The sequence below is a fragment of the Falco cherrug genome, chromosome 4 (assembly GCF_023634085.1).
Source record: "Falco cherrug isolate bFalChe1 chromosome 4, bFalChe1.pri, whole genome shotgun sequence".
Taxonomy (NCBI): Eukaryota; Metazoa; Chordata; class Aves; order Falconiformes; family Falconidae; genus Falco; species Falco cherrug.
In genome coordinates this window covers 38,598,800-38,612,881 of record NC_073700.1, presented here as the reverse complement: position 1 = coordinate 38,612,881, position 14,082 = coordinate 38,598,800, and the positions used below count along the sequence as shown (strand labels likewise).

General features: G+C 65.1%; 1 protein-coding gene across 1 annotated transcript; it reads right to left on the bottom strand.

Annotated features, from left to right (window-relative positions):
* Positions 1–790: 790 nt before the first annotated feature.
* TFAP4 (transcription factor AP-4) lies at positions 791–10,149 on the bottom strand. The gene is made up of 7 exons (XM_055709739.1): positions 9,832–10,149; positions 5,680–5,845; positions 5,050–5,148; positions 4,343–4,513; positions 3,929–4,066; positions 2,260–2,418; positions 791–2,140 (listed from the first exon to the last, which is right to left on the bottom strand). The coding sequence occupies exons 1-7, from the start codon at positions 10,083–10,085 to the stop codon at positions 1,946–1,948; spliced, it is 1,182 nt and encodes a 393-aa protein (XP_055565714.1). The 5' UTR covers positions 10,086–10,149; the 3' UTR covers positions 791–1,945.
* Between the last annotated feature and the right edge of the window lie 3,933 nt (positions 10,150–14,082).

Here is a 14,082-nt window from a genome sequence, read left to right as displayed (position 1 = left end):
TGTCCCCAGAGCCTGGCTGTAGCAGTGGCCCTGGGCTCCAGCACTGGAGAAGCCACTTTTGTGGGGGCAGGCATGAGCCAGCTTTTTCTTGGGAAAGGGGCCAAACTGGGAGGAAAAGAAGAGGCCTGAGCCCAGCTCCCCCTGCAAGCATGGGAGACCCCAGCCCTAAGGTGGGGTTGGGGGGAAGGGGCAACGGTGAGGAGCAGAGAGGGGCTGGCCCTCAGCCAGGCACCATGGAGGGCCATGGTGTGGAGGGGGAGTGGGAGAGACCCACAGCTGTGGGGGGATGGTCAGAGGTGGATGCCCCTCTCCAAAAAGCCATGGAGAGACATGCATCCCCATGCCGACAGATCCACAAGGCACAGCAGCAGCCCCACGGAGAGCCATGCAGAAACAGGGGACCATGGGGACACACCATCCTGGGGGACCACAGGTGCCACCCCCAGGACAGGGGGACAGAGAGGCTGACGCCACCCTCCCCCCAGCCCAGCAGCCTCACTAAACCAGCGGGGCACCCCTGCTCGATCTCAACAGTGAGCTGAGCCCTGACACGCTCATAGCACACGGGGCAGCCCTGCCAAGGCTGAGCCTTTAAATATGACCCGGCCACTCAGCGGCGAACCTCACTGCAGCCGGCATCCTTCTGCCTTTGCCTGGAATCCCCAGCGCAGGCAGCGCTCCCCTGCCCTCCCCGCGAGCCCTGCATCCCTGGAGAGGGATCGGTGTCCCACAGGGGCCAGATCTGTCCCTGTCCCCATCTCCCCCACAAACACGAACGCCAGGACCAAGCTTCTAAAAAACCAAGTACAAACTTTATTTTGTTTCTTTACAAAGGCACGAGCCTCTTTTTTTTTTTTCCACTTTCTTAACAAAATAGAATAGCTTCTCAATCAACACAGACCTGAAAATCGTAAAAAAAATACAAAAAAAAAAAAATAGGAAAAGGAACCAAGAAACAGCTGCAGCTGGGGGGGAACCTACCAAATACCACCAAGGCTCTACACACAACTGGCCTAAAACCCTACAGCCGGGTGGGGGGTGGCGAGGGCGAGGGGGGGGAACACACAAAAATGGAGATACCCACCACCCCCCCCGCCCGCCATGACAGACCCAAGCGACACAATCACGAAATAGAAAAGCTCTTCGGAGCTGACAGACCCCGCAAACCGGATTAAGTGCTTAAAGGAGGGATGGGAGAAGGGTGGGGGGGACAGGGATGGGGACAGAGACTTGGGGCGGGGAGTAAAATCAGCCCCCAAACTGCCATCCCCATGCCGAGAAGGTGGGTGTTGGGAACGCCGGGGGGGTGTCACATGCCGGCCCTCCTGCCTGTGCTCCGATGGCATCATCTCAGGAATTTTTAATCTCCAAAGGGTTTTTCACTGCCCGGTGCAGGAGCTGTGGTGGGGCTGGTTGTACCCCGAAGCCAGGGGACCCTGTCCCACCTTTGCTGCCGTGTCACTTGGCATCTCCCCCTGCTTAAAAATGAACACTTAATTAAAAGAAAAAAAGAAAAACCACAAAAGAGGAGGAAAAAACAAATTAAGATCCCAACCGAAGGCCCTGTCCCAAGGGAACACCATCAGGAACACCGGGGCTGCTGCTAGCTTGGCAGGATTCCCTGCGAGACGGTGGGGGGAGGGGGGACAGTGATAAAATGGGGTGGGGGGGCTGCAAACCCCTGTCCCTAAAATCCCACCCCACCCCTTGCCATCCCACTGCACCCCGTGCCCCCCCCCCTTCCCGCTGTGGCCGCCCTCAAGCGCCCACCACCCCCCAGGCTGAAGGGTGACCTTTGCCTGCTTCTAGCGCTCTGCTTTACAGTATTGGAAAAAGGTCATAAAAGAGACCCAAATCATGTTGTATTTTTTAAAAATTTCAGCATATTCTCTGACGTTTCCCGCCCCCGCCCCATCTCCCCTCCCCAGCTGCCGGCCAGGGGGTGTCAGGGCAGTTCCCCGTCCCCCGAGGGCTCTTCTTTGCTCTGGTCCATGGAGTCACTGTCGTTGCCCTCGGTGTCAGAGGCGGTGTCGGAGGCAGAGGGCTCAGGGCAGGCGCGTGCCGGTGTCACAATGACGGCGCGTCTCTGCTCCTCTTCCTGCAGCTGCTTCTCCTGCGTTCCCTCGATGTGTTGGATCGCCTGCCGATGACAACCACCGGCCGTCAGGACACCGTGTCCCAGCTTCTGATGCACCCCGGGGGGGGCTGGGATTCCCCCAAAGCCCCCCCGCCACTGGCCTCCCCAATTACCCCCCTTACCTGAACGATGGTGTCCAGGTTTTGCCGGGATGTGGAGACTGTGTTGATGACTGAGGATGGGCCCATGGTGACCACGGTGACGTGATGGGAGGGAGGCGGCGCTGGAACAATCACGGTGGGGTGGTGGGTGGGTGCTGGGGGAGCATGTGATGGCAGGAGCTGGGGAGAGAAGCAAAAACCCCCAACCCGGTCAGCAGGGACCTGGGCACAGCAGCGATGGGGAGTGCATCATGCTTGTTTGTGGAATCCAAACTCCTTCCAGAGCCTGAAAAAGCTGAAGCAGCAGCTCAGCTGCACCAGTTCACCCATCCCGGATGGACGCGACAGGATGCCAGCTAAAAGCTGCCGTTAGCTTTGGCAGAGCAGAACATGAAGGATTCCCTGTATCCCAAAGGGGGAAAAATCTGGGCTTATAAACCAGGTGAGACAAGCGCCAGCCCTCCCCATCACCCCGACCTGTGCAGCTGGGAACCCACCACACCCCTCAGAGATCCTCGCTAAAACAGTGGATGGGAAGATCCACCCTAGCAGGAGGCTAAGGAGAGTTCACCTAAAAATAGGCTGAACTTCCCCAGGAGGTGGCCGGCAGGAATCCTGCGGGATGCAGCTCTGCAGAAGCCAAAGGAGGGAAGAAGCTGGTTTCTCCCCCTCCCTTAGAAGCTGCTCAGACTGGCACGTCCCCAGGCTGAGCTCGAGGGCAGCAGTGAGCAAGGACCGGGTAGCAGCACTGCGCTGCCTCCTCACCGCACCAGGCTGGCGTAAGGCTCCCCCCACTGTTGGCAAATCCAACTGTGCCAGGGAAAAAGGCTGAAGGCTCCTGCCCCGCTGTCCTGCCACGCCTGCCCTGCAGCGCCGCCTGCCAGCTCGCCCGCTCCCCTTTCCCAGCCTGGCAGGTGGCAGGGAGCGATGTGGGGGTCCCCAAAACTCATCAGGGGTCACCCAGCGAGAGGTGAACCCCAGAGATGGGGCTGGCCTCCGTGCCACTGCAAGCCACCCATGCCAGCACAGAGAGCATGACCTGCATCAGCTGCCGGCCGTGGTGCCATCATGACTTGCTGGCATCACCCACGGATGGGATAGGTGCCCATTTATCACCCATGAGGGTGAGGAAACACGCCCGGTGTGAGGTGGAGCAGGACCCACAGCTCACCGGAGCGGGAGCTGCTCTCCACCCATGCCTGGTGGGGAGGACCTAGGAGGGAGGGACACAGCACTGGGGTGGGATGAGTTGTGGGTGGCTGCATCCAGCACCTCCCAGCACAGCCTTGGAAAGCCATGGGCTCGCTCACGCCAAGCTGAATCCCTGACGCCAGAAAGCGACCTTCCCCATAAAAAACCCTCTGCACTGGGGAACAGAGCCACCTGCAAGCTGCCTCAGCATGGTCCAAGCCATGGATCCCCCCCCGCCCCTAAAACAGGGGTGCCTGCAAGCGCAGCCCACCCGAGCACTGTGGGAGGCTCTTCCAGTTCCCCAAGAACAAGCGCTTTGCTGGGACGTTGCTGTCCGACCCAGCCAGCTCACGAGAAAGCACATCACTGAACCATCCCGTCCCTCTGTATTTCACCAGCTGAGCACCTGGCTGCACCGCTCAGGGGGTGGAAGGCTACCAGGGGGTCCCCACAGGTGGGCTACGGCCAGGGTGGGCTGGGATGGCATCTGCACACTCACCTGGGTTCGGATCTGCTGCTCACGCTCTAGCTTCTCCTGGTGCAGCAACCTCACCTGTTCCTGTTGCTGCTGGAGCTGCACTTGCTGAGCGATCACCTTCAGCTTCTCGGGGTACATGTGGGCCTCCAGGGAGCGAACCTGCCAGCCGAGAGCACCCCAGCATCAGTGGGGAGCCCAGCCCGCTCCCGGCACGGCACCCTCCCCACCCCCAGCCACGGGCTGCCCCCCTCTGTGGGGTGGACGCAGCAGAAGCAGGGAGCCCACGGCCAAGCATGGAGCAGAGGTGGCCAGGGCAGCAGCCGCGCTGGCAGCACCGGCGTCCCTGGGGGGCTCCGGGCCGGGCGCGGCACAGCCCGCTAGAGGGCGAGCCCACCCCGCGCACGGCCGGCCGGGCCCGGCCCTGCGCGCCCTCACCTGCTCCTCCAGCATCATGCGGACCGAGCGCTCCTTGTCCAGCTGCTGCCGGAGCTCAATCATCTCCCGCCGCAGATCCTCAGCCTTCTCGTCCTCCCAGATGTCTGGCGAGCCGATCCCCTCATCTTTGTCCTCTGCCCGTCGCCGTTTCGGGGAGGAGCCGCTGAACTCCTGCACGGGGACAAAGTGTCAGGGGGGTGGGGACCAGCCCCGATGCTCTCCCCACCATCCAGATCACACTGGGGTGATGCCATCCCCTCAGCTGCCCCCCAGCACAGCTCCCGGCAGGGGTTCTCCCTGAGGATGGGGGCAACGCCTGGGGACAGATGGGCTCCTGCACCCTGCACGTGCCCATCCTCCTGGTCCTCACCACCCCACAGCCTCGTGCAAACCTGCTTCTCACACTGACACCCAGGACAGCTCAACCGGGCCACCTCAGAGGGGGAACTGCCACGGGGCTGTACCCTGATACCCCAAATGGAAAAATGGGACCCCAGCCCTTCTCCCCCTGCCAGGTAAGGGATGCTGGGTTGAACAGGGCTCCTCCATCCTGCCAGGAGGGTGCGAACCATCTCAATTCCCTGGCTTATTAGGGCAGAAGGTCTCACCCTGACCCCAAGGAACAGGCGATGACATCCCCTCCCCAGCCAGCTGGGACTGTCCTGTCCCATCCCATCCCATCCCTGGGGTGTGCAGGCAGGTGCTACCTGGATGAACCGCTTGAGCTGGGTGTTCTGCTGCAGTAGCCGAGTCTTCTCCTGCTCCAAGGAGAAGATGTACTCGGCCGTCTGCTGGAGGATGGCCGCCTGCAGGAGAGCCAGGAGGGGCACGCTGAGGCAGGAGAGACTCCGGTGTCCCCACAAGAAGCCCCCCCTCCTGCTGAGCTCCCTCCCTGCCCAGGAGGCAGCAGCACCACCACTCCTTGCTCAGCCCCGACATCTCCATCCAGGGTCTGCTTCACCCCCAGGTCTTCCCTGGGCTTTCCACCATGGTGAACCTCCAGTTCACCCATCTCAGGAACCCGACCAGCTGCCAAGCACCAGCTCCTCTGCAGCAGGACCATCTCCTCACCCAGGCACATGCCACCCTGCTCCTGGGGTGCTGGGTGCTGTCACACACACACCCAGACCACTCCAGGACACCAGGTCTGCATCACACGCTCGCTCCCACCAAAGAAACCTCCCCAGGAGAGACCCCCATCACTGATTTAACATATGCAAATACCCCAAATTACTCTTACAACCCTGTTCTGCCCAACACGCAATGCCAAAAACTTCCACGTGCAGGACTGGCATCTGCATCCCACATTGCCGCAGCCCCAGTGATGTCCCACTCACCTTGCTGAGCTTCTCCCCATCCGTGTGTGGGATGAGGGTTTTCAGAGACTGGAAGCCAGCATTGATGCTCTGCATCCGCCTTCTCTCGTTGCTGTTGGCGATTTCCCTGCGTATCCGCCGCTCCTGGTCCCGCTGGGTCTCCGGAGTCAACGGGATGTTAGCCAAGCTACAAGAGAGGTTTGGGGTTAGGGACAAGGGGACTGTACCCCTGCTGCCAGCTCGCCCCCGCCATGTCCCCCCCTCTCTCCACAATGACAATGCCAAGATGCCAAAGGGATGGGAAACACTGATGGATGCCGATGGCTGCGGCACTGGTGCGCATGAAAGCGGGTGGGTGGGTTTCTCCAGCCCCGTACTCAAAGCTCTGGAGGGTGCATCGCCCCACTGCAGCCCCCCAGGTCCACCAGGCTCAGACACAGGCTGCCCAATGCCAGCGCTGGCGGCCAGCCTGGGCGAGGGGAGGGCAGGGCACGGTGGGGACCCCCAGGCGGGCGAGGGAGGCTGCGGGCCGGCCGGCTGCGTCCCCACGGGGCTGGCCAGCGTGTGTGGCCCCGGGAAGGCGGCTCCTTCCCTCCCGCCCCGCTGATGGCTTCCAGATGACAGCTCCCAGCAGAGAAGCCCCCGTCCCCACCCCAAGCCGCAGCTCCTGCCTGCTTCCTGCCACTGCCTCCTCGCCCCCCACGCCCTCGCCCCACAGATGGCCCGGGAAATGCCTCCCAGCGCCGGCAATGCCGCTGGCAGCAAGTGGGGATGGTGGCAACGAGGGCTCTGGCCAGCCAAGGCCATCACCGATGGGCCCAGGGCACAAGCCCCCCAAGCAAAGCCCACCACCGTGGGCATCCAGCTCCTTCACCTACACCTCGCTTCTTCCCCAAAACACCCCAGGGAGCAGGGCGACTGGGTCCCAGCAAGGATTTTGGACGGCAGGGACGCCGAGCCTGTCGGGCAGTGGCTGGCACTGGCAATTAACACGCTGAGCACAGGGCAATGGTTGGCCACTACACCAAACCAACGCGACTGGCAGCCCCTGCCACGCCATTTCGCCTCCCCACTGCTGCCGGCAGCAGCGCCTGCCAGGGTGCCAGCAAGCACCCAGCACCCACCACCCGCCCGCCAGGCTGCCAGCACCAGGGGTGCTGCAGGGCACTGAAGACTAAACACAAGGGTTGGGGCAAGATAAGACAGGCTTCAGCCTCCCACTCGGGTGCCCATCGGCTCCAGGACAGGGAGACAGGACTGTCCCACCCAATGCCTTGCCAACACCGGGCTGGAAATCAAAGCCCGGCAGCCCTCCCACCTTCCCGGCGAGGCCACAGCAGAACTGTGGAGGTTTGGGAGCCCAGAGCAAAGCCAAGCCCTGCTCACAGCACCACTGTGTGCCCACACAGTGCCTGCAGGCTCCCAAGCCACCCATCGCCTGTTGTGACCAGAGAACACGCTGCCACTGCTCCGAGTACATGGGGACAGGGAAGGGGACCCCAGCTCAGCCCAGGGGGACAGGAATTTGTTTGTCCCCAACCACTGAGGCAGCATCCTGGTGCAGGCTGGCACCAGGTGCCAACTGCCCGCTGAACTGGTTGGTTCGCTCCCATGCAGCTCCCAGTGGGCGTCCTGGGGGGTGTGGAACTGGTATGGGTGCCTGGGGGTCTGCCCCACTCGCAGGCAGCAGCCGTCAGCCACATGAACCAAGAGCTGCCTGCGGACCATGGCACAGGGCTCCCACTTGCCTCCCTGCTCCTGCCAAAAACCAGCCCCAAGCTCATCCCCAAAACATGCCAAACCCCAGCTGGTCTCGGGGACATCATCCCTCTGTACAGGCAGTCTGTCCCCTGTCTCCCTGCAGCGATGCCTGGTAAGGTCGGGGAGGCGGCCAAAGCGCTGCTCTGGGATGTCGGACTGCCAGCTGCGGCCGTGCAAGGGGAATGGGATGGAGAGGCCCAGGACCGGGCAGCACGGAAGCGGTTTCTTAAATACCGGGGAAGGAGGAAGAGCCTGCTTCCTCACCGGCAGACCCCCCGCAACCTGCCCCAGCTGCTCTTCCTGGGAAGAGACCTGAGAAGTGACAGCAAAATATGGAAAGGAGGGAAAAAACCCACGGGTTCAGAAGCCTGCCAGGCACCCAGCACCACCAGGGATGGGGCAAGACAGAGGCAGGGGGAGCAGGTGGCACCCACCACAGCCCTAGCACCGGCGAGCAGCCCCCAGGGTGTCCCCAGCCTGGTGCCAGTGCCGTGGGGTTTGGGTTGGGCAAGTAGAATTTGGTGCTTCCCACCTCAGTAGCACAGCAGCCCCCAGTAAAGCCCAGCAGGGACATCGCACTCGCCCAGACCTCGAGGGAAACAAACCCACGGGGGTGTCTGAGCCGGCCACTGCCGCAGCACTGCCCTGGCCTGGCACAGAGACCTGGAGCTTGGCAGGCCCGTGGCAGATGCCCCACTCCGCCTGCTCACATCTGCAACTCGTGCTGCGGTGTGCACTGGTGCGCCAGGGAGGCACAGCCATGCAGGCAGGGACTCGCCAAGCTCCCCGAGGTCACAGGCAGGGTGTCCCCCAATTCAGAAGCAAGAGTATCCCCACGCCTGCAGGAAGGGCATCCCCAAGCTCACTAAGCTTGCAGGCAGCCTGCCCCTGAGGTTGCAAGCAGGGTGCACCTGAGCTGGCAGGCAGGGTGTCCCCAGGATCACAGGCAGGGCATCCCCGAGTGCCGGGAGCTGGCAGGCAGGGTGTCCCCAGGATCACAGGCAGGGCATCCCCAGGCTGCTGGAGCCCGAAGGCAGGGTGTCCCCAAGCTTGCACAAAGGGCATCCCCGAGCTCACTAAGCTTTTCAGGCAGGCTGTCCGAGGTTACAAGCAGGGTGCCCCCCCGCACCCCCCCCCCCGCACCCCCAGCTTGCAGGCAGGGCATCCCCCTGCACCACCAGCCCCCCAGGCAGGGCGTCCCCAGCTCGGGGCAGTGCAAAGGCAGCGAGGCTCCCCCAGAGCTCTGCCCCATGCCGGACCAGGTGTGGGGCCACGCAGACCCCGGGCCCCGGGCAGGACGGCTGCATTTCCCACCCCACACAGCCGCCCCTCCACCCCGGCCACGGGCCCACAGCCCCCTGCAGTCACCCAGGTGGGGGACCCCGGTGCAACCACCCCACAGCCCCGCACCCCTGCCCCACAGCCGCACCCCCGGGGCCTGAGGGGTGGGCACCCCCCGAGCATCCCCGGGACACAACCCCCCACCGCGGGTGGGCCCGTGGGGCAGGGCTGCCCCATGGGGGGAGCGTGCGGCAGCCGGGGCAAGGCTGCCCCACGGCAGGGCCGGGCCTGCCCCACACGTGCAGCGGGGCCTGGCTGCCCCACGGCCGGGCTGGGCCCCACGGGCCCGGACTGCCCCACAGGGCCCCACGCCGCCCCCCAGGCGCGGCAGGCCCGGCCGCTCAGGCCCGCCTCACGGCGGGGCAAGGCCCGCGGGGGCGGCGGGGGGGTCCCTGTACCCCCCCCGGGGCCCGGAGCGCCGCGGGCCGCCCCGCGTGGCCCCGAGGGGCCTGTGCCGCCCCCCACGCGTGGCGGGGCCCCGCCGGCCGCCGCCTCCCCGCCAGGCCCCGCCGGCGCGGAGCAGTCCCGGGGCTCCGGCCCCGATGCGGGGCCGGGGAGGGGGGGGGGGACGGGCAGCCGGGGGTGCGGGTCCCCGATCCCCCGGGGCTCCGCCGGCGCGTCCCGGGCTTTGTGCCGCCGCCTCCCCGCACTACATGTCCCGGCAGCCCCGGGCACGACCCGCCTCCTCCGGGAGGGCTGCAGAGTCACGGCCAGGCCCGGCAGTAAACACACCCCCCCCGCGCACACCCCGCCGGACCCCCCCCCACCCCCCCGCACACACCCCCGGCCCCCCACCCCCGCAGCCCCCCCCCAGCCCCGCGGCGGGGGCGGCCGGGCGGCGCCTCCCGCTCCCGGCCACGCGTGGCCGCCCGGCCCCATGTGCGCGGCCGGGACCACGTGCGGGCGGTGGGGCTGCGGCGGCCGCGCCGCGCTCCCCCCCGGCAACGCGCCCCCTCCCCTCCGCCGCCAAAAAAAAACCCTAAAAACGTGTGGTTTTTTTTTTTATTGCTGCTCCCCCCCCCTCCCGCCCCTCCGCCGCCGGGGGTCCCCCCGCCTCCCCCGCGCCCCCACCTGCAGAGCCCGCCGATGACCTCCTTCTCGGATTTCCTGAAGTGTTGCAGGGACGGCACCTTCTGGGCCGGCACCATGAAGTACTCCATGCCGGGGGGGCGGCGGGGGGCGCCCGGGCCCGGCTCCGGCTCCGGCTCCGGCGGCCTCTGCCTGCGGCTCAAGGCGGGAAACAGCTGGTGCGAGCGCGGCTCCCGCCCGCCGCCTGCCCCCGCCCGCCGCCCCCGCGGCGCCGCCCCCGCCCGCCACCGGCCCATGTAAACAAAGGACGGCGCGGGGCGGGGGCGGGGGAGCGGGCCCGGCACCACCTCCCGCGCCGGGCTCGGGGCTCCGGGGCTCGGCCCGGCCCGGCCCGGCCACCCTCCCTGCCCTGCCCTGCCCCGGCCCTGCCCTGCCCTGCCCTGCCCCGGCCCGGCCCGGCCCGACCCCGGCCCATCCCATCCTATCCTATCCTATCCTGCCCTCGCCCCCCCCCCCCCGATCCTGTCCATCCCATCCATCACATCCCGATCTGACCTGTCCCTGTCCCACCTCATCCCATCCTGCCCTAATCCCATCCTATCCCATCCCATCCTAACCTGTCTCATCCCCATCCCGACCTGACCCCATCCCATCCTTCCCTAGCTCCTCTGATCCTATCCTATCCCATCCCATCCTGCCCTGTCCCTATCCCACTTCATCCCATCCTGCCCTAGTCCCATCCTATCCCATCCTGACCTGTCTTGTCCCCATCCTGACCTGACCCCATCCCATCCTGCCCTAGCCCCTCTGATCCCATCCCATCCTATCCCATCCTGACCTGTCTTGCCCCCATCCCATCTCACCCCGCCCTGCCCTAGTCCTGTCCAATCCCAGCCCATCCTATCCGATCCCATCCTGCCCTAGCCCCTCCAATCCTATCCATCCTATCCTATCCCATCCCATCCTGACCTGTCCCCATCCCACCTCACCCTATCTTGCTCTAGTCTCATCCAATCCTATCCTATCCCATCCTGACCTATCTTGTCCTCATCTCATCCTGACCTGACCCCATACCATCCTATCGTGCCCTAGCCCCTCCAATCCTACCCATCCCACCCTATCCTATCCCATCCTGATCTGTCCCCATCCCACCTCACCCCATCCTGCCCTAGCCCTCTCCTCTCCTGTCTCATCACATCCCACCCATCCTGACCTGTGTTGTCCCTATCCTGTCCCATTCTGACCTGTGCTATCCCTATCCCATCCCATCCTGTTCTGTCCCCATCCCACCTCATCCCATCCTTCCCTAGCTCTATCCAGTCACATCCACCCTATCCCATCCTATCCTGTTCTGTCCTGAGACCATCCCATCCTATCTGGCACTATCTCCATTCAATCCTATCCTGTCTGTCCCCAGCCTGTCCTGCCCTGCCCTAACCTACCCTATCCTGACCTGTGTGGTCCCTATATCATCCCATCCTGACCTGACCCCATCCTACCTCATCCCATCCTGCCCTAACCCCACCCAATCCTACCCATCCTATCCCATTCTGTCCTGAGACCATCCCATCCCATCCAGCTCTTTCTCTATCCCACCTTATCCTGTCCTGTACTGTCTTCATCCCATCCTCCCCTAGCACTATCCTATCCTAACCTACCCTGTCCTGACCTCTCTTGTTCCTATCCCATCCCTATCCCTTCCTGACCTGACTCCATCCCACCTCATCCCATCCTGCTTTAGCCCCATCCGATCCTATCCATCCTATCCCATCCCATCCCAACCAGTCTTGTTCCAATCCCATCCTACACCACCCCATCCAACCTCATCTGATCCTGTCCCATCCCACGCTGTCCTGTTCCCATCCTATCCTGCCTTATCCCTATCCTGTCCTATCTCATCCTGCCCTATCCCCATCCCATACTATCCTATCCTTCCTTATAGCATCCCATCCTATCCTACACCATCCTGTCTCGACCTGTCTTGTCCCCATTGCATCCTATCCTGTTCCATCCCATCCTGTGCCACCTTATCCTGCCCCATTCCATCCTGTCCCCATCCTATCCTGTGCCATCCTGTCCAACCTCATCTGATCCTGTCCCATCCCATTGTATCCCACACTATCCCATCCTATCCTGCCATATTTCCATCACAGCCTATCCCATACCATCCTGTCCTACCCCATCCCATCTTGTCCTGCTGCATCCTATATTATTCCATCCCATCCTATCCTACCCCATCCTGGCCTGACCTTGTCCCATCCTGTTCCACCCCACCTGATCCTATGCCCGTCCCGTCCCATCCCATCCTACTGTATCCCATCCCAACCTATCCCATCCCACCTCACTCCCTCCCATCCTGTGTCATCCCAGCCCATCCCATTCCATCCCACCCTACCCCATCCCACCTCAACCCATCCCATCCTGTCCCATCCCACCTGGTTCCCACAGGACCCGCCAGCCCCCATTCCCTCCGCCCCATGGCTCTGCCCCATAGTGTGCCAGCAGGGCTCGGGGACAGGGCCGGGGGCTGCTGGGGGGCAGGGGTGTCACAGGAGATTTTGGGGGCTGCCAGGCACCAGGGGGGTTCACAGCAGCCGCGGGGCTGCCAGGGGGCTCAGGGGTTTGGGAGTGACGTGGCTGGCAGGGGCTGTGGGGGCGCCCAGCACCAGCAAAGGCTGTGCAGGACCCCAGGGGAACCCGCAGACATCGCAGGGGCCAGGTGACCTCCCCGCACCTGCACCTAAAGCCCCTCCAGCACTGCCTGCGGGGGGCAAAGCACAGGGGGCGCAGGGGGGCCGAGATGGCCTTGCACAGCCGGGTGGGTGCCCCCCCACCAAGCCCCCAGCCCTTCGGAGCTGGCAGGACAGGTTCCGCCTGTCCCTGCCCGCAGGCCCCCTGCCCATCCCTCCCCCCACTATGGCCACCCCTGGCTGGCTGGGGCCAGGAGCGGGGCGGGGGAGCACAGGGACCCCCAGTCTGTGCTTTCCCACCAGCCCCACAGCGCCCCATTCCGCTGCCAAGCCAGGGGGGTCCCCAAAATTGTGCTGGTGGCTGTCCCTGCCGGCCCCCTGCCTGTGTGTGCAGGGGAGGGGGCGTCCCGGGGGAAGCCATGGCCCCCATCTGGGGGGACATGGTGCCAGTGGCCCACAGGGAAGCCAGGCGGGGAACATCGAGCCACCCCAGTGTCACCACAGATCCCCACCAGGGCCACCACCGCCATGGGGGGCTTCGCAGTCACACACAACCCCCCCCCGCTTTCACACACACACACCCCCCCCCCCCCCAAGATGCAGCTCAGCCCGTTGGTAGGTTTGGGGGGAGCAGAGACAGCGGGGTCTCCTCCCCCCCAACCGTTTTGGGGGGAAAAACCTCAAAAAAGGGAAAACGTGATGGAAAAGTGGCAGCGGCCCCGCGGCCACCAGCCCAGGGAGGAGGGGGGCACCGCCGGGGGGACAGCAGCTCCCCCCCCCCAGTAAACCCACGGGTGGGGTGTGATTGCAGCCACCTGCGTGGGTCAGTGGTGCCCCCCGCGTCTGCCCCCATTTGGGGGGGGCTGTTGGGGGCACAGTTGCTGCATCCCCCCCCCCCAAAAAAAAAAACCACACGGGTGGGGTGTGGCTTCGCCCAACCGCGTGGGACAGTGCCGCGCCCCCCCCCACGTGTCACCCCCCTTTTGTGGGAGGGGTGTCAGGGACACAGCAGTGGGGGGAGCGTCCCCCCAAAAAATAACCCACAGGGGGATGTAACCCCGGCCAACGGTGTGGGACAGCGCTGCCCCCCCATGTCCCCCCTCTGGCGGCGGGGACACCCCAGCTGCGCCCCCCCCCGCCGACCACCCGCGGGGGGGGCGTGCCGCGGCCACCCGCTGGGCCGGTGCCCCCCCGCGGGCCCCGGGGAGGGAGATCCCCCCCCGGTGAGGGCTGCAGCATCCGGGCCGGCCCCGCCACATCCTGCCGCCGGAAGGAGCCGCGGCCCCGGCGCCCCGGGACAACCCCCCCGGGGGTGACGTCATGCGGAGGCCCCCGCCAGGCGTGACGCCAGCCGCGCTCTGTGACGTCACGCGGCGGGCGGGCGGGCGGCACCGCTCCTGCGGGGAGGGGGATCCCCCCCACCCCGGTGTACCCCGCCACCCGTAGTCCCCGGTGCGGGGCAGGGGGGGGCGCTCTGGTGGGCGCCGCCCCCCGCTTCCTGCGCCGCCACCGCGGGGGTCCCCCCCCGCCCCGCCACGTCCCCGAGGGGGGGACAGGGACACACCCGGGGGGGCCTCGGCTCTGCCGCAGCGCCCCAGTGACC

Bases quoted from the DNA above. Each gene is read 5' to 3' on its own strand.
- TFAP4 (XM_055709739.1), bottom strand. From the start codon at position 10,085: ATGGGCCGGTGGCGGGCGGGGGCGGCGCCGCGGGGGCGGCGGGCGGGG. The intron at 4,067-4,342 runs GTGAGGGCGCGC...CTCGGCTGGCAG, and splicing joins GCATGATGCTGGAGGAGCAG to GTTCGCTCCCTGGAGGCCCA. The intron at 2,419-3,928 runs GTGAGTGTGCAG...TTCTCTCCCCAG, and splicing joins AGCAGCAGATCCGAACCCAG to CTCCTGCCATCACATGCTCC.